Consider the following 21,405-nt stretch of genomic DNA (forward strand, 5'->3'; position numbering starts at 1 on the left):
CTCACATATTTCCCGACGCATACAACCTACAGCGATTCAAGATAAATGCCCACAAATATTTTCGCGCAAGCACCACTCCAAGAGTGACATAGCACTTTCCTCTTGTGCTTGTGTTTACCATAAAAAAAAACTATCTTTTTTTAAAAATTTAGCGAATTCTTGGCAAGATTGGGTAAAATTATATTTGACCATTAACTGAGCTTCTAATGTTTTTATGTCCAGCCTATTTCTCCCTTTTTTCCATGCCAAACCCATCAAAAATTCTTTCGTTTATAGCATTTGCAGTTCCCGAAAAGGTTTCTATAAAATCTAGTAATGTAACATATTCATCAAAAAGTAAATCTTCGTTAACTTCTATATGGAAATCGTAACAAATTTTCAAAAAAATATTCATATTTGGCTTGTTTTGGATTGCATTTGCCATTGCACTAAATTTTAATGAGCCTCTCAATGATTGCATAATATTAAATAATTCTATTGATAACGTTTTATCAGCTTCTAACTTAGTTATTGTATTGTGCATCGTACCTACAAAAGAAATTATGTCGGCTACAAAAGCAAAACTAATTTATATAAACATCTTCATCATAGTAAAATTTTCACCGACAAAAAATGAGTCCCTTGAGATACAACTGGAAACAACAATAAAATAAAGAAAATTTAAGACGTTGAAATAATTAATATATGCTTACCTAAATAGGCTTCAACAAGTTCATCTTCAAAAAAATTTCCTAGTAGTGGTGGAGGTCGTTCTTGTGATTAAAAATAAGATTTAACGGGTGTAAAATATTTTAAAAGACGTGCAGTGGCAGGAATTTAAGAAAGCCATCTTGTTGGAACAGTTCTTAATAGATTGGAAAAAATGAAAAATTCCTTCAATTAACTCAACTTTTTTGTGCTAGTACTAACTTCATTGTAACACTTAATAACTAAAGATTCAAAATTCAACAAGATTGATCATACTTAAGTGCTACTTGCTCATGCTTCCCGGCATTATGTATGATATGGCAAACGCATCCAACAGGAACAATATTTTGATTTAATTTTTTGAGTTCAGTAATAACACTTTGTTTTTTACTGAAGTTTACGGAAGCTTTATATGCGCAATAGGCTGTAACGTTTAAAATATTTAAGTTAGCTTCTGTCAAACTGTCGACCAAACATTTGGCATCTTCCGACTTTTCTGATGTCGCCGAATAAAATTTCAACAATTTTGTACATACACCAACGTCCTTTTTAAAATATGTAATAACAAGGGGAAATATTTTAACATTGCCTTTATTTGATGCATCAGTTGCTATGCAGAATGGCTGATTATTATTGGCTAACTCATTCAATATAATCTGTTTGGATTCTGGGCCCAGCATGTTTGATAGAGTGAAAAACAAAAGCATATTCTGCTTAAATGGTTGTTTTTGAAAAAAAATTATCAAATTTTTTTTCTTGTGAATCTTTAGTCGATTTTTTTTTGTGATTTTCCGTTTTCACGCGTTTAATTATATCGTTTTCTCCGCCGTGATTTATTGGAAAATGTGATTCACAAATCGTACATTTAGCTTGTAAAATATCTTTTCCCCTAACAATCCAAGAATAGGTTTGGCTCGATTCATTATTAAACTTTACATTCCATTTACTTTTTTTGACAAAAGGTCCAGCCTCCTTTTGATTAGAATTATTGGTCTCAAATACTGGATATTTTTTTCTTGCTCATTATCATTTTCGTCAAGACTTGCTTGCCCAACCCAATCAATTACATCACTTAAATCACTACTGTTAGAAAGATCCATATTATCAACCTGTAATAGAAAGCTATAGCTAATAGAAAGAACGTAGATAAAATCCTGTAGGTAGGTTGCCGCCAAAAAATTAAAATGCTGAACCGATCGACATGTGCGCCGTTTTGTTTTATTTCGTAGTATACTAAACTCCACTTAATTGTGACATGCGAAATTAAGCGCTCAAGCGTGAGTCTTGGTCTACGTATTTCCTAATGCAGCGTTGCCGGATTAATTATAAAGTGTTTAATAAGCAAATTATGGAAAACATTAAAATAAGTTACCCAATTTAAAAAAAATATGTATTTTTTTACTTGCCGAAAAGCGGGAGGTTTTTTAACGTCGCGGGAGTCGGGAGGTTAAGTAAAAAAGCAGGAGCCTTCCGCCGCCTAAATCGGAAGGGTTGGCAACCCTATGTAAGTTATATTTGTTATGGTTTTAGTTTGGGAGTTATTGTTAATTTAATTTAAAAAAAATTGATATACAGTGCTTTTGTTTAAAAACGAACAACCACGAAGAATTTATTAATTAAAAAAATAAAGTCAATTTAGATATACAGGAGGACGTTTAATTTTATATTTTTTATCACAAAGTTCTGTCAATCACCTCCTCACCTCCAGCTAGCTTCACGTTGATATGTTAAATAGGAACCCCGATCGTGTGACACATCATTGTAAGCAGCATAAAAATGTCTATTTAACAGTGCCAAAAAATTTTAAATCGGTTAACGTACGAGCGAATAGTGAGCTAAAATGTCTGGTAATAAGGAATATTAATTTATCGACGTCATACTTTGGTATGTCAAATTTAGGATACTATATACACTATAGGATAGCCATCATTTTAAAGGGCATACAAACTATCACCCAACGGTGTATACAAAATGTAAGTTTATAGACATATTAACAGTAAGGGTGTAAAAAGGTGTTTAAAAAATAAGCAGTTTGATCAGTCCACAGAATTTATTTTATTAAGTGCTCATAATTTCCTCCGTATTCGTGAGATAATAAAGGCTTGAAAGATATTAAAGTTTTGAAATTCCTCACGAATATTGGCAAGTGTTTGTCCCCTAATATCTATGAGTAATTCGATCCTTAAAATCATTAATATTTTCAGGTGAGGTTTTATAAACTTTGCTTTTTAAATATCCCCAAAAGAAAAAATCTAGTGCGGGCCATTCAATTGCACCACGTTTGCAAATCCACATGGCTGGAATCTGTTGATTAAGCCACTCTCGAACTGTCAAAGCGTAGTGCGAGAGAGCTCCATCTTGTTGGAAATACAAATTATTTTCGTTTAGTATCTCAACATCATTTTCATCCACCCTATTTCGAAAGAGTAGACAATGAGCTTGGAAACGACAATTTAATTATTTTTTAGTAAAAAAGAGCAGGGTCCAACTTAAATTTAGCAATTTATTTCAGTTCTCTAGCATTTATAGTTACTTCACAATTAATTTTCAAAGTTCGAATAAATACGCCAGGTTTAATTTTTTCCTTGACCAGCGCGGCCGGGATGATACGTCACAGGCGCCCAAGTGGACGCGACGACCGACGCTAGCATGTCGACCGCGCACGCTGCTTTGTTAATATTATTATGCATGTTTTTGCTGTTGTTTGTGTTTTTCAAAATGTCTGCTCCACATACCTGCCACAGAATAAACGATCTCACAGAAGCGAAGGCTAGCCCTTTCTACCGTACCGGTTTTTCGTTCAGGCTCCTCCCATTTACCCCCATTCTAACGGGTACAACTGTCGTCGCCCACGTGGGGTATCGGGTCATAATTAGTGTATTAGTACGAGCGTTAGTGTGTATATTTGCGATATTTTATAATTTGCCGTTTTTTATTTTATTTTTGTTAAGTAGGTATTAAACATTACCTTGTTTTGGAGTTTAACTCTGTGCTCTGTGACTTTTTGTTTTTTCTTTCATTTGTGTTCTGCTAAAAAGTTTTAAAAAAAACATTAAAATGCCAACTTTTTGTGCGTATAGGGGTTGTTTTGCCAAAAGCGTCGCTGGAAAAAGTTTATTTTCGTTTCCTAGGGATATTAGAAGGTGAGCAATAACAATAATAAAAGAAAGTAGGTATAGAAAAGTTACATTATTATGTATTATTCATTATTAATTATGGTTGTTTAAAAGCTTTGAAAAGTTCAGAATATTCCCTAATTAATTTGTCGTGTCATGCAAATAAATACAGAATAAACATTATTTAATTTAATAAACATATATGTATATACCTAAACCATATGTATCTATGTGTGTGTACATAAGTGCAGGTACATAGCATTGTACATAGATAAAAATATTAAGGTTGGTTTAGGTATACAGTATTTTTATGAGACAAAGAATAATTACTTTAATTTTCAATTATCTGTCTTTTTATGGACTGGTTTACCCATGCAAGTGCATAATATAGAAGTAGTAAAACCCTTAAAAGTCTTATATTTTGTTCCAGACTATCATAATGGACGGCGACTGTACTACGTATAATACCTTTATAAAATATGGACGTATGTGTGGTACCTACATATGTATACATATAATAATACATACATATATCTTTTTATATATAAATATATAAAAGCCGATGACACCTACTCTTAAATGTGTTGTGTTTAAAATATACGAGAAAACATACCTGCGTATAAACCTTCCAGCTAAAATTTAATTTAAAAATACCTACCTATGTACATATGTATATGTATATTGTTAACATATTAACATCACACAAATAGCAGACTTTTTCTCAGCTAGTGCCTTACTAAAGGCGAATATTATTTACCATTATCATAAAACAACTAAGACAAAAATTCCATTCCAAAACAAATTAAAAATATACTAACCTACCTCTATCGTGTATCAAAACTGTCAAATAACAATTTTTATAAAAATAATAATTATTATAATTATTCTAAAAAGCAAGGACCAATATAAGCCTTAACAAAAAAAAATCCTATTTGAAATGTAACTAAATTTTGTAGTTTGCTCCCGTATTATATGAATATAACCATTTTGATTTTAAAAATAAAAGCACTTCGTTCAGTGTATGCGTTTACTACAACTTTACGAGATATCTCAGTGTATTTGCGCCGGGTGCATCTGTCAGTTGGGCTTATAAAAAACTGGTTCACGGATATCAAAGGAGCCGACGCAAGCCTTCGCTTCTGTGAGATCGTTTATTCTGTGTACCTGCTATGAATATTGTATTGTATTTTAATAAGTTCATATGTACATATTATGTTCTATGTTGAAAAACGCCTTAGACAAGGAAAATGGTTGGACCGGTATTAGCCTATATTTACAATGTTAACGAAGTGAGCCGAATTTTTCTCGTATTATGGTGACACGCTTACTTATTTTTGAGTGTATTTTAAGAGATTCTTGGCTTTTTTTAAGTAAAATTTTTGGTTAAATCTATACTTTTTGGATATTACATCAAAGTGGGATGTTCAGAGTTTTGATTTAAATTTCGTAGGAAAAATAATTGCCAGATGACATTTTTGCAGATTTGTTTAAGAAAAATGCAGTTTTTGAAAAACAGGGTGTCAAAGTAAAAGTTTATTTTTAATTATTTTTGAATAGAATTTATAGTTTTAAAATATTTACGTTTATGTAAGTTGTCTGACTGACCACGAACAAATCCCTGCTCCATTGTAATTAGTCAACAAGCAAAATACGTCAATAATAAAAGTTAAAAGTCAAAATGTCAACAAACAAAACCACCCTGTCAAAATAACGACTGGGCACTAGGCTGTGGCTGGCTGGCTAGCGAGCGCTCTATAATAGCCGTCGCGTCGCGTCGGCGTCTATGACGTAGCGCGTAATTGGGACGGAATCTCGGGAGGTATAAAAAACCCCATACTAGCAGCCTTATAACTTTGCAAATACTTACCCTAACAACTTGAAGTAAACGTCATTGTTCTTATAAACTTATGTTGTATTTATTTTTGGGAAAATATATATATATTTTTTTAAATTTTCCAAGCCCATTGAAGGATATATTGTATATTTGGAGGTCTAAATTAATTTGTCCAGTTACATTTTCATAAAAAAAAATGGTCCGATGATTTCGTTACCATAAATTCCTGCCCATACACTAATTTTTTCAGGATACTGAGTGTGATTCTCTGGAAAAAGGTGTGGATTTTCATTATCCCAGTATCTATAGCTATGCCGGTCCATACCAGTACCAGTCCATTTAGAAAAAAAGTTGACTCGTCACAAGCAGATGTTACAAAAAGGGGGTCCTCGTCAATTCGCTGGCACATCAGTTCGCAAAATTCAATTCTCCTATCAAAATCGTCTTCTCATAATTGTTGAAGGATTTGAATTTTGTAGGGAAAAAAATTATTTATTTTTTCAAAATTTTGTGTACAGAACCGCTTAAATAATAATAATACTACGTTTATTTCCAAAATTACAAAATTTAAATACAAAATACCTATTCTACTTTACGTATAAGTACAAGGAAGAAATAAACGATTAGTACCGAAGCTGCTCTATTTAGAAGCTTGTTGGTACTTTTTCTTTAATTATAGTCCAATTCGGATTTAAAGGTCAATATCGGGTTTTTCTTGTCAAGTCCGAGAAAATATTCCTTCAATGGTATTTCAATACATCACTCATAATTTATTTGTATCTGTTCAAATTATTCTTATTTCCGGTTTTAAAACAACATTAAAAATAAGGACAACCACATCTTGCACAACACATACAATAAGAAAAGACAAAATAATTTAAATTCAAATACTCACAGTAGCACATAGGAATCAACAAAAGAACATGGGAATTATCAAACGTTTAATAAAAGTTATCTCTCTGTTATTACAAAAATAATAAGAACAAGCTACAAGTTATTCACCAAACGACGAAATATAACCGCATCTGTCTGTTTAATCCATTGCCCTACATAAACTTTAAACGTTGCTGTAGACATTTTTTCCTGTATGGTCTTGGTATAATATTATAAAGTTTCGGTGCTAAATATTTGAAATGACGCTGACCAATACTTTTTTTGTTCCTACCAACACGCGCATTTTGATTAAGCCTATTTCTTGTGGGGTATGTGTGCGATAAAGTTTCAAGAATAATTTTTTTCCTATACAGGGTGTCCGGAAAGTCAACGATGATACTGAAGGGGCTGATGGAGCAATTCATAAGCACCCAGAAAAACATAAAATGACCTTAGTAAAAAATCGATGGTTTTCGAGATATTGGCACTTTAGTGGAAGTCACCAAAATCCTACTCTTGGATCAGATTTTCGATTGTCACGCCTTAAAAATAGATATTTTTTATAATCTCTTTTTAGCTATGCAACACTGAATAGCCATTTTACTGATCAAAGACAAACATTAAACTAAACGGCCAAAAAATTTAATAAGAAATCTATTCTAAAATAAAGTATTACTTATTTTTATTTTTTGAACTTTGAATTTGACCGCTCATACTGGACCGAAAAATTATACGGCAACCCGGCTTATACCTTAAAAAGTTTGCTCATTTAATTTAATTTTAAAATTACCCAATATGTTTAAAAAAAAGCGTTACTGTTATTGTGATAGAGTGAAAGATAAACCTAATCTACCTTATGAAAAAAATAAAACAAGTTTATAATTATGTTATGTTTAAAAAATATTTTTATTTAACTTAAAAAAAATTTAAAAATCAAATAATATGTTCGAACTGTCTACTACCAACGCGAATGCAGGCGTGGCATTTTTTAATAAATGACATATTGATCCATCTTGCATTCCTGGCAGCGTTAAGATCTTGGGCTGCATCATTTATTCGCTGCCGTAATTCAGCAATATTATTTATTGGTCTTGCATAAACCTTTTCTTTTATGCAACCCCAGTAAAAAAAATCGAGGGGGTCTAGGTCTGGAGACCTGGGAGGCCATAAAATTGGACCAAGTCGGCCGATCCATCTGTTGGGGTATGTTTGGTTTAAATACCGACGAACTTCATGGGCATAATGTGCCGGGCAACCATCATTTTGGAACCACATTATTCGGCGACTGGCCAAAGGAACATCTTCTAAAAGAATTGGTAGATTGTTCCGACAAAAATCTAAATAAGCCTGCCAGTTCAAATTTTCTGGTAATTCGAATGGGCCAATTACACGTCCGTTCAAGATACCGGTCCACAAGTTTACTTTAAATCGGTACTGTGACCTTTCTTCTCGAATAGAGTGGGGATTTTCCAACACATAAGTGTGCAAATTGTGCATGTTCATAAAGCCATCCTTTTTGAATGTATTCTCATCCGACCACAGTATATTTTTCAGACTCTTGATTTTTTTGCAACATTCTGCGGCAAAATTGTAGGCTTGATTCGTAGTCTCGAGGCAGTAGGCTTTGCACTCGTTGAACATAATAAGGGTGATATTGAAATCGCCTAGTGATGTCGTTTACTACCGATTTCGGTATCACTGTTCTTCTTTCGATTGCTCGTGCCGAAGTAGTCGGATCATTTTCAATTTCTTCTAAAACTTGACCAACATATAATACGAGGTCTTCCCTCTCGAACAGGACCATGAGGCATTCTGCCTTCGGAATATGAGCGGTAAACATTAATAAATACACGATAGTCAGGATATCGGGCCAAATTCGGATATCTTTCTTGATAAAGATTAGATGCTGCTAGAGCATTTCCTCTGCATTCACCATAATTGAGATGCATGTTTGCATATTCTTGGGCGGTATACGGCAAGGGCATAATAAATGAATAACCAATAAAACAAACAGCTCAAAGAACACACTCCACAGGAAAATGAACTCAAAAACAAATCCAAAGCAGAAGGTAACAGAAACGTTAGGATACAAGCAAAAAAGTAGTTAGTTGATTAAATGAGCAAACTTTTTAAGGTATTTGCCGGGTTGCCGTACAATTTTTCGGTCCAGTATGAGCGGTCAAATTCAAAGTTTAAAAAATTAAAATAAGTAATACTTTATTTTAGAATAGATTTCTTATTAAGTTTTTTGGCCGTTTAGTTTAATGTTTGTCTTTGATCAGTAAAATGGCTATTCAGTGTTGCATAGCTAAAAAGAGATTCTAAAAAATATCTATTTTTAAGGCGTGACAATCGAAAATCTGATCCAAGAGTAGGATTTTGGTGACTTCCACTAAAGTGCCAATATCTCGAAAACCATTGATTTTTTACTAAGGTCATTTTATGTTTTTCTGGGTGCTTATGAGTTGCTCCATCAGCCCCTTCAGTATTATCGTTGACTTTTCGGACACCCTGTATATATTCATACTTAAATTGAAACACTAGTTTTCTAACTTAAACTAAGTTTCCTCATGCCCATTATTTTTGTTTCCTTATAAAGTAAATTGGTTGAAAATAGTCGATTTTTTTTAAATATAATATTCAGTATACATTTTTGAATGATGGTTAATTGCTGTAAGTGGCAATCCCGGACACCACCCCACCCGATCAATTCATAAGTCAAATGAGATTGAACAAACGAATAGTATATTATGGTAAGGTTCTTGATACTTAGGTATTGTTTTAAATATTAAAAAGTTGAAACTAAACCTCTGATTTTATTGGTCAACTGCTTTAATTGTAAATCCCATTTAAGATGTTGGTCTACAATAATACCGAAATATTTTATGGACGGTGATGCAGGAATTGACGATTGACTAATTTCTAAAGCACCTATTTGGGGAAGATTTCTGGTGTAAGAAGTAAAACTAATATATTTTGTTTTTTGCCCATTTAATGTTAGTTTGCTTTTCTTAAACCTATCTGCAATTAATTGAAAATCATTTTCGGCTGTTTGTTTTAGGGCTTGCCAGGTCTCTCCTGTGTAGACAACAACTGTGTCGTCGGCGAAACTTTTAATTCTACCTACAGTTCTTATAGAAAAAAGACTATTTATATATATATAATAAATAAAAATGGTCCCCTTACAGTGCCTTGGGGTACTTCACATTTGATAACTCTCATTTCGCTATAAGTGTTGTTAACTTTTACCACTTGTTTCCTACCTGTCAAATAACTTTCGATAATTTTATTGGCTACGCAACGTCTTAATTTTTTTAAAAGTATTGAGTGATTAACCGTGTCAAATGCTTTTGTTAGGTCTACAAATATACCTAAGATTGGCTTATTTGCATCCAATGCGTCATACAACTATTCCGTTACTTTAATAATGGCATCCTCGGCTGACGTCTTCTTCCGAAATCCACATTGGTTTGGGGATAAGATCTTATATTTTTTTAAAAAGTTATTTACTCTTTGTTTCAAAATCATTTCAATTATCTTGGATACATTCGAAATAAGGGAGACTGGTCTAAAATTATTTACATCATCCAAAGACCCCGGTTTATGAAGTGGTATAACAGTGCCCATCCGGAAAAACACCTGTACTGAAGCATAAATTTGTTATTAGACATATAGGCAGTGAAATATATTTGGAAACTTTTGAAGATTGTCATGCCCTGATGCTTTATTATTTTTTAGTTGGTGTATAGTTTTTTCAACTTCTTACTGATCAGTCAAAAACAGAAACATAGACTCTTCCACAAATGTACCCTCAACTAAACTGTCTTGACAATTAAACTTTGAGGCTAATATTGGTCCTGTTACTAAAGAACTCATTAAAATATTTTGACAGTGCCTTACTTTTAGAAATAATATCGCCATTCTCGCTTTTTAATTTTGTTATCTGCCTTTGCTCGGTGTTCTTTCTGCGGCACAAATGATCAACATTTTTCTATAGGATCTTACTATTATTTTTAATTTTATTTATTTGTGAGGATATATATTCTTTTTTGGCTTTTTTTTATGTCGCGATTAACCAAATTATTGCACCTTTTGCATTTTGCTTTTAGCTGTTCATTATTTGGTTGTTGCATATATTTTTTAAAAAGATCGTTTTTATTATTTATCGCCTTAAGTAACTTCTTATCAATCCAAACTTGCTTACCAAAATTTTTCTTTGTTCGTTTTATTGTAGCGTATTTTTTCTATGTAAAATTTTAATTTATTAATAAAATAATCTGTGTCAATATTAATATCGTTATTACAAGTGGGAAAAGACCATGTTTCTTGCTCTAAATCCATTTTCAACTGGTTATAATTTATAAATTTTTTATTTCTATGATCTGGTATTTTCTGGAGTTTTTACTGATTTATTGTACACCAGTATCAATACTATTGGGCAGTGATCAGTGATATCATAATTAAGTATATAAGATTTGACATTTAAAAAAAAAGTTATTGCGCAATTTAATAAAATAATGGTCGATTCATGTTCCTGATATAGGTCTTGTAATTTCATTAATGTAAGATAGGAATCCAAAAAAAGATATTGTTCTTGTATTCTTTATTTAGATATTCATTGGAAAAAAGGTTTATATTTAAATCCCCTGTTAAAACGTGTATGGTTCATTGTATTTCTTACTCTGAAGATACTGATACAATTTTGATTGAAAAATTGCTTATCTGTGCTTGGTAGTCGGTACATACAGCTTATTAACATTTTTTCATCGTCATAACCATCCAATTTAATTTCAATTATTTTTATAGGCCCACCTTGTACTAACTTGGGATTACAAGATAATTTACTTTTAATAAATTCCACACATCCATGACATTTATTGACTTGGCCCTTATTATAGATTGTATTGTAATGGTCAATATGAAAAAAGTTTACATTTTTAATATAGTGTGTTTCAGTTAAAACAATAACATCAAAATTCACAGAGACCTGATCCAACAGACACCGCGACTCATCAAAATTCTGTTGAATACTACGTATATTTAAATGAATTAATTTAAGGGAATTTTGAGGAATAACTTTTTGGCAGTATTTTTGTTATCATAATTGGGTGCCACAATTGGCTTACTTTTATAATCTCGAATATATGCGTCCATTTGGAATCCTATTATTAAACATAGACAAGTGCATATAAAAATATAATAGAATAAAATAAATTATTACCAGATTGTTAAAAACCTAAAAACTATAACACATAGGGTATAAATAAAATTAAAGTTAATCAGCATAATATGGAATTCAAAAATTTGAATTTTGAAAATTAAATTCAGAATTCTTGAAATATTAGTTAACTTTGCGTTAACTTAGATAACCCGTTGCGAATTTTCCCAGTACCTCAATTTGGCATGCTTTATTAACAACCCGTTCCTCAGTACACTTTTTATTGCAAACAGGTTACATTTCATTTTTTTTTTTTGGCGAAGTAAGATGGAGAATTGTTATTTCAAATGATGCTTTTTCAAATGATGTGTGACACACTACGAGGCAACCATTTAACCTACCAAAGTTTAAATTGATAAAATGTCTTTTATTACCACACATTTTTGCTTGCTATTCACTTATACGTCAACCGAGACGTATTCAATCACGTATCAATACGAGATGGCAATAAGTTATACATCTTTGGTGCATATGAAAAATGCTGCATTTCTATGGCACTATGACACAGAAAATATTTCTATTTCGGAGATAAATTACGCTTGTATTTAAATAATTTTTTTAATCTTAAATAAGCAATTTTTATTTTATTTTTTATAGGATACTCAAATAAAAAAGAACTATCAAATGTAATTCTTAAATTTTTTGCTTTAGGTACAACTGGATTTGGAAAATCATTTAAAGAAATTTTAATGCTATTTTCGAGACCTCACCGTAAATTTACATTGGAATACATAATAAGAATAAGAATTTTAGATTTTTGAGCATTTAATTTAAGGTTATGGTCTTCAGCGTACTTATTTAAGTTTATTAGATCAGAGTGAAATTTTTTGTTAAATGTGGTAATATTGGTAACATAAATAGGGATACAGACTTGTGAATCGTCAGAATTTTGTTTTAAAGTTGAGTTTTTGACCGTTTTATACATATGCGCTACATAAATTGAAAAAAGTTAGGTTGACAGTATAGACCCTCAAGGTACTTCTCAGTTGGATGTTATAAGTTTAGAAAACTGTTTTTGGAATTTCTGAAAGATCAGAACACAACTTTGTTTATTAAGAAGATGGTCTCTGCATTTTACTTCAATTTAAGTTTCAGCCAATAGAATAATAATTGTCATATTTATAATTTCGAGCACCCCACGCTTTTTACTCTGATTTGAATTATTCTGTTAATATCTTAAATTTTATTATGATTTTTAATTGAGGTAATTAATTATGATTCGATTAGCAATAAAAGCATGTTCTTTTAGCTTTTTTGAACTATTTTTAAATTTATTTTCTTTGAACGATCAATTAAAACTGTTCAGTGTTTTCATTGAATGTAAGTGGGCGGGTCCATCGCGGATCCTTCGTAAAACTTCAATGTACACTCGAGTAATTTCGAGCAGCTGCAAGTATACTTCCCTCTATTTGCTGATGAAGAATAATTCTATGTATAAATATGTTGGATTCATATTCAGATAACTCACCCTTAAACCCGCTAAGCCATGTTAAGCATTGTAACCTGTAGCCTCATAAGTAGACAACAAATTATAGCGACTGAAAATTTTATCGGAAGGATATTGGTTTCTTTAGGATGTGTTAAGCAATAGCAATGTTTCCAATTTCCCTGTTATAGATATTTCTATACTCATATATCAATGTGAACAAACAACACTAACTCTAATTAAGTTTTATACGTTATTTTTTCAAGTGAGGTTTGACGAGATTCTTACGAGGTTTTAGAGATACACAAAAATGCATCTTTTGAAACTTTGCTCGATATAGCGTGTGTGCACTTGTACATAGTTTAACAAAGCACAATATAAGGTGTGTGGTTCAACTCGAAAGATTCGTTAAAAAAGGATTTGGGAGGCCGATATTTCGGGGAAGGGAACTCTGGTTTCCTTGAACTCTCCCTCTGGATCCGTTCCTAATCAGTCATTTTATCACTTTCCACATAACTTGGGGCCGATTATCTGCCTGATTAATAAAATTATCATTTGAATTAATATTTTTAGTTCGGATCTTCCGATAGTATCTACTTCAGAACAAACCATATCTCTTAGTCAAATCCTTTTGATGCTGCTAAGCGTTTGGCAGTACTAACTGACAAAAAGATACGATAAAAAATCACAAAAATTATACAGGATAGTATACATATTTTCAATCGCATTTTAGTCAAATTAGTATTTGTTATATGAACTTTTGTAACCAATTTCATAACTTAAGATATGCTTTTTGTATAGTAAAAAATAATAAATAAATTTTTAAATGCGATTTATTAAAAGCAGTAATATTTGTTACAGATGAAAAGGAGGAAACTGAAATCACAACCGAAAGTTTACAAGTTCTCAAAGAAAATTCTCCGGATGATCTCATTACAGAAGAAGAAAAGAATTCAAACCTAGATGAACAATCACCTACAACAACAATTCAAGAAATTAGGGAAACTTTTACAGAAATCCTACCAGAAGCTGATATTGCAATTGAACCATCTCCACTTCATCCAGAAGTAAATACAAACTTAACTGTTGATTCCAGAGAGCCTTCATCAAGCCCTCCTCAAGACTCTTGTAAAATCTCTAAAAACTTGGAAGTCACTGAAATCATTGCCTCTTCACAACCAATAAAAGATTCTTCTATAGATCCTCCTTTAGCAGATCTTAATGAAGAACCAAGTTCTTCCAATCAAAAAAGACCTGCGGAAGATGATTGCGCGGATACTTCAAAGGCCAAACTGGCTAAACAAGATCAAACTCAATCGCTCGAGCATCATATTCAAACTGGTAACGAGGAGGAAATCTTAAATAACGAACAGAGTGTTCCAGAAACAATAAGTTGTACCGATTGCAAATCTATAAAAGACTTTGATGGCGCAGAAGAGGAGTTTGGTGCGGAACTTGTAGGGGAACTAGAGGAACCACCGGACATAACCACTTCAGAGCTTCACCTGTCAATGTCAACAAAAGAACCTTCTGAGCTTGTTGAAGCCGATAATCTCCCCGCCTTGGAGCCCGAGCTGGAGCAGGATGATCTGCCCTTGCTTCCCGAAGGAATTACCAACAACACCTCCTCGGCAGAAAGTATAGAAGCCGAACTGGAACAATGTTTGGCCTCAACTTCTTTCGTTTTACCTCCAAAACCTCCGGAAGTGTCTCCGTGTAAACTCAAAGTGGGCGTTAAAGTTGCTGCGTTAAACGACGACGAAGACTTCACCAAAGACATTGAGTTTGATGACAATTTTATTGGGACAAATAGACCCGCCAACTATTTAGGGGACGAGTTTGGGGTGGACTTTGATTTGTGCGAGGAAAAAGATCAACGGGAAGTTGCTGTTTCCAGTGGGGGTGTCGATGGGAGTGAAATGAGTATACAAGAAGAAGTGGGTGATAGTGATGGAGAGAATATTAAGACTGCAAATGAATCTCTGGCGGTGGAAGAAATGGTGAGCATAGGGTCTCCTGTTGGTCAGGAAGAAGGTACTGCTGAGCCAGCCACTGTGGTAGAGGAAGACATTCTGGATAATGCCCAGGAACAGTCTGGAGTGACAACGGAAGAGGCAGTAATTGTTGACAGAAACCAACTTGAAACCATGGAAGAAACATCACAAGTTTTTTTAGAAGATCTATCACGAGATGATCACAGTTCGGTTGTTGACCGAAACAAACTTGAAACTATGGAAGAAACATCACAAATTCTTTTAGAAGATCTATCACGAGATGATCACAGTTCGGTTATTGACCAAAACAAACTTGAAACTATGGAAGAAACATCACAAATTCTTTTAGAAGATCCAGCCACGGTGGTAGAGGAAAACATTTTGGATAATGCCCAGGAACAGTCTGGAGTGACAACGGAAGAGGCAATGGTTGTTGACCAAAACCAACTTGAAACCATGGAAGAATCATCACAAATTCTTTTAGAAGATCTATCACGAGATGATCACAGTTCGGTTGTTGACCAAAACAAACTTGAAACTATAGAAGAAACATCACAAATACTTTTAGAAGATCCAGCCACGGTGGTAGAGGAAAACATTTTGGATAATGCCCAGGAACAGTCTGGAGTGACAACGGAAGAGGCAATGGTTGTTGACCAAAACCAACTTGAAACCATGGAAGAATCATCACAAATTCTTTTAGAAGATCTATCACGAGACGATCACGGTTCGGATGTGGATCTAGCTGCGAGTATTGATGAAGATCAATTAATGGAAGACTCTTTACTTGCGGATGACATGGACGGCGGGCAAAGCGAAGACGGATCGGAAAAAACTTTGGAAATGATCGTGAATGACCTGAATGAAAGTTTGGGTGAGATGAAAAAGTAATTTTGTGTTGTTTTATGGGGATTGATTGGATGATATTAAGTTTACATCCCCGTTTGATGTGCCGAGTTTATTTGAGAAAATGTGATGAAAAAATTGTTTTTGTTTGTAGAAAGAATGTCTGTTTTGCTCTAAGAGGTAAGATTCAAATTAGTGTCTATTAAGTATGTAAATAGTTAATTTATAGGTTTACAGTTTCCACAATTAGTTGTAAGGTTTACTGGATATTAAAAGCAGTGTTCTTGGCGTTAAGAAGTAATATTATGACATGCAAATGTTTTGGTTAGCAATTTTTTAACGTAATCCGATCCCTATTAATCCATTTTCCGAGATGTTCTGAAAGCTCCTTAATATCCGCATCGTAAGACTCTTGCTGATCCGTGCGGGACATTTGTTTTCGGCTTTCAGCATACGACACTTGATTTTTTCCCCAATTATTGTTTTAAGTTGAGGAACAAATACTAGACAGATCAGGACTGAAGATGGTTAGTGGCTTCCCACCATGAGATCTGCTGTGGTGCGAATGACGAGAAGGAGGACGTTGTCATGATACAAACAAACCCTTCTTTTTGTTTTGTATAGCCCGGCTCGGCGTAATTTTTTTTAATTCCTTAAGAACTGACAGTGCTGCCATTAGTAGTAGTGGATTTGAGTCTCGTTGTTAGTAACAACTTCCCTCCTCACATTCTTCCCAATAACGGTGCAGACATTTCGATGCGAGTTCTTCGTTTTGTGTTCATCCAGCTTCAAAATCTTGTCCAATGTGGTCTAAAGGTGCGTACAGACATAGAACAAGACTTTGTTTCGTAACATCGTCGCGCAGCAATTTTTATTTATACAGAGAAGTCCGTTAAATTATCGTGTAACAAAACATTGTCGTATAACCTAAAGCAGATCATTCCGCCGTCCCATCATTTTCCATCATCATTTTAAGTTATTTAATGTAGTTGAGTAGTATCGCAGCAACAATAATGGAAATTGCAGCAGCAGTAATATTGATATGCGCTAACATAATAATAACAAAAAAAAACGTGCAGGCAAAATGCGTTTGTAGCAAATGCAGTTAGTTATACGCTAGTAATGTATATAGTGAAAGTAGTTTATTATCGGATATTTTTAAACGGATTATTTTTGCTCTGTAGAAATAGTAAAATTTTAAGGGCAAACGACTATTAAAATTCTTTTCTACTATTAAATCATCACGGCATCAATTACATCACGGCGTCCCATCATTTGTCGGTTTTTAAGCGTCACTTCAAAGACATGATGGTTTAGACGGGAATGCGTAACAAGAGCGCGCCAATAAATTTATTTTTATAATTTAACTAGTTTGAAAACATCAATATAGAGTGGTTAGAAGAAGTCGCTCTCAATTTCATATTCTGTTACCGAAGCAATTACATTTTGTGGGACCCAAAAATTCCCATATATTATAATAAAATTATAAAACATAGTAAGTACTTGGCACATACTTTCAGAGGAGTTTCATATTTCTGCTAAAAAATTAAGAAGGCTGTGAAAAATAATAAGAGTATAGTTGAGTGGAAATAAAAGAATTTCAACTAGTACAAGATCGTTTATGTTGCATTAGGACACTTAATGTTTTTTTTCAGTAACAGTAGATGTTTATAAAGTTACTGGTTTGCCCTTAAAAGTCTCCTATTTCTAAAAATATTCCGATAAACATATCTGACAATAAACTGTTTCCACTTTATACATTTCTACCAGCGTATAAAGGCGTTTGCCACCAACGTCTTTTTTGTCTACGTTTTTTTTAATTTTTTTTTAATATGGTAGCGCATGTAAATATATACTGCTCCAGCAATTTCCATTATTGTTACTGCGCTACTACTCAACTAGATTAAATAAATTAAAATGGTAATGGAACAGCAGAATGTTCTGCTATAGGTTATACGACAATGATTTGTTACACGATAATTTACACATCGAACTACGCTACGTAACAAAAAATCGTTGCGCGACGATGTCCACACCGTCCACATGTTGTTTTATGTGTGTACGCGGCTTTAGAGACGTTCAGCAATCTCTTGCCTAGTCACATGATTACAATAGAGGTTGAGCCTTTTAACCATTGTTAACTATTCCCTTCCATTGTTAACGGCTGCTTAACCAAGCCTCAGTATTGCAGCCAAGCACGAAAGCTTTTTGGACACCCTAATTTAAGTATATTCCTCGTTTGTTTATACAATGTAAGTAAGAACAATGTTGAAATTAATGGACATACTTCTATGGGGAAAAGTAAGAAAGATGGGTTTCTGCTGATATTCTTGTTGGTCGATTTATCATGTTTAGCGACAGCCAAATAAAATTCGTTTTCTAAAATCAGACAGACGATGATAAAAATTACAGACAACTCTTAAGAATTTTTAAGTCAATTTTTTTTATTTTATTAATTGTTACGCCATCTAGAGGTAAAAAAAAATAGAAAAAAAGTGTAATCTTGTTAAACTCAACTGCCTATAAGGAAATTTGCATTGCTACCATGTAATTCAGTGGATATAAACATGAAACAAAGACAAATATGGAAAAGATTCTACTAAACTCCGCTTAAATTTCTTTTAGGCAGTTAAGTGAATTTTACCATCTGACATAGAGGTAAAACTGACAGAGAGGAGAGTTGAAGAGTGCAACTAACTGAAACGCAAATGAGGACGAATTTATGCGTTTGTTCCATAACGCAGAGATAAATGAGAAAAACGGGTTGCGGGAAACTGATTTTTTTGATGAAATTAAACACATTTGGAGTCAAAAAATTAGAAGCGTTCCTCTAGAAGACTTAACTCAATTTTTTCTCGGAAAAGCAAAAGTTTTTACTACTTTTTTAACAATTAAATAAAATGCTGAGATTTTGCTTGATTGACGTAAGGCTGACGTTCAATGTTTTACCGAAGATAAGGACCTGGAAAATAGAGCATAAATTCAACCAAAGTCGCAATAGAATCATTGAAAGGGTTCTAAAATTGTAATTCTGAAAAAATAAAATTCTTTGATAAAGCTAAATATATTTCTGAGTCTCCAATTCCATACAATAAAGAATGTTATATGATGATTATGTGTATACTTTTAAAAATCTATGGCTGTGTTTATTTTGAAATTTACTCTCACCCTAAAGCCTGTAACACTGTTTTTAATTCCTATAAGGAAGGGATCTGGGAGTTCAAAAGATATTTAGTAAAGTTTTTCATCGATACTCGTTTCTATCAAATTCGGGCAAGCAAGATCTCGTTTACTGGGTCGACAAAATGAACTGTAGGTAAACTATTCTTTCTCTTAAAGAAATTTCCGTAAGTTTGTCAAATTTTCATTTTAAGTTCACGGAGTGTTAGGAGAACCAGGCAATTAATGCTGCCCAACAAAAGGTCTGTAGATGAAACCTTCATCATATCCACCAGGTCCACCAGGGATCGAACTCTCTAGTCAAGGTTTCAGTTTTTTTTAATGAGTATTTTAATTAGTGGCTATGGTTTTTAATGCCTGATAATGTTCCAATTTGGGCGAAACACGTGTAGCTGATTAAATATTGATGCTGATGCTGATGTGTTTTTGAAACCATAGGAAGTTCAATACGGAGAACATATTCAGATTCCCTTGTAGACCCTAAGAAACCCATCTGAAAAATACTCTGTGTATGAAATTACTCATAGATAAGCCTTCTAATGAGTGGATGTTTCCAGAATATGCAAGAGTATTCATTAGTCTAAAGCCAACATTTCGTGTAAATAGCAAAATTGGAAAAGGATGATTTTTTTTCGAAGCAGCGTGGAATTACACAAAACCCAGATGATCTTGGATAAGGTCACTGAACAAATTTGAAACCTTCTAATGCTAAAATTACAGGGACCTGTTTTTAATTTTATTCAAGTTTGGAACTCACATTTTTGACCGTAATAGCCTGGCTTTCTCAATGCTGATGTCTGTGTGATCGTACCAGAAGAGTTTTCAATCTAAAATGATTTCAAGAAATCTGCGTCACGCCTCTCAGAGACACAACAGGTGAAATGCCAAAACTACATCTCGCAGTTAATTCCCCCAAACCAGAATCCCATAAGACATTTTTAAATGGCATGTTAGCCAAAAGTCCAACCTTAGTTAAGAATGTGTCGGATTAAGTTCCGAAAACAAAAGCTCCAGATGCAATTTCAGGGCAAATATAAATGACATGTACAGCCCACAGAAGTTGCCCACACAAAGAATAAAAAATGTTAAACCCAGGAACGTAACCAAGTAGAAGTAATGATAAAAGGTAAAAGGAATAAGAGCAGCACCAGGACTACTACTCTTAAGATCATTAATTTATAAAGATTAAAAAAAGCAGAGATCCAGATTGTATCAGAAACTCATGAGATCAGATTTTAAGCTATTTAATTTAACTAAATTTTTATCTTTTGATTAAAAAAAAAACATAAATTCACAGTTATAACAGCCTTTGAGAAAATGTTGACCTTGTTAATGTTATAAAAAATCAAAATATTCTTAGTAAAAAAATTACGTTAACCTTGACATTTAACAGTCACACTGGGACCCTAACAGTGTACCCGGAGAATATGGAAGGAGGGGGTTAGGAACTAACCCCAGGTTTCCTTGAAACCGGAACAGGGGGGTTGACCCCAGATTTTTGTGTGTGTAGGTGCTTTTTTTTAAGTAATAAAATCAAGGATCTTATTAAAAAAAAACGTTTTATTTTTTTAAAGACTTAATAACTTTAATTAACCTAATAAAAAATAAGTGTGCAAAAAACTAACTATTATTACAGATTGTGCAATGTCTAGTTGTTTTAATTTGTTCGCTGGCCGTATGCCTAGGGCAAATATACTTTTCGCAATTAGAACATGCCTTCATATATTTTCTATCAGCCGATCTTGGACAAATAAAACATCTTCCTTTTTTGGAAATCTTCTGCACAGCGGACCGAGTAGCTGGTCCATTTGCCTCTCGACGAACTAAACCTCTTGTTGTGTGCTGCTCCTGTTGACATTCCAAACCAAAAATTTTCAAAGAAGCTATATATTTATTTTGAAGTCCCTTATACTTTGAACGATTTCTCATGTTGATTTGACACAACTCCTTGCCTAAGCATTTTAGAAATATTTTTCTCCCAGATTTTTATTTTGGATTCTCTCTTGCCCAGTTCTCGTTAGCTTTTATGAAAAGAATATAAGAGTTGTAGGCAACTATATCGATCAGATTGAAAAAAACAGCCATTGGCCATCTTCTTGTGCCTCGCCGACAACTATATGCCCTTACACATTTATCAAGCGTATCGACGCCGGCTTTTGTGGAGTTATAGTACAGAATAATTTCTAGCTTGTCATTTTTCACTTGCATATTATGATGTTGTGTAGAAAGAA

The 21,405-nt window shown here is 33.3% G+C and overlaps 1 protein-coding gene across 4 annotated transcripts in view; it reads left to right on the top strand.

The window, feature by feature from the left end:
* Positions 1-17,219, top strand: part of LOC126738493 (titin-like) — a 77,927-nt gene extending 60,708 nt beyond the window's left edge. For all 4 annotated transcript variants that reach the window (XM_050443857.1, XM_050443859.1, XM_050443858.1 and 1 more), the window contains one exon: positions 14,016-17,219. In XM_050443857.1, the coding sequence (XP_050299814.1) occupies positions 14,016-16,039 (2,024 nt within the window). In that variant the 3' untranslated portion in view covers positions 16,040-17,219. The remainder of the gene's footprint in view (positions 1-14,015) is intronic.
* The last annotated feature ends 4,186 nt before the right edge of the window (positions 17,220-21,405 follow it).

This window comes from Anthonomus grandis, chromosome 7 (genome assembly GCF_022605725.1).
Source record: "Anthonomus grandis grandis chromosome 7, icAntGran1.3, whole genome shotgun sequence".
NCBI classification, from domain to species: Eukaryota; Metazoa; Arthropoda; class Insecta; order Coleoptera; family Curculionidae; genus Anthonomus; species Anthonomus grandis.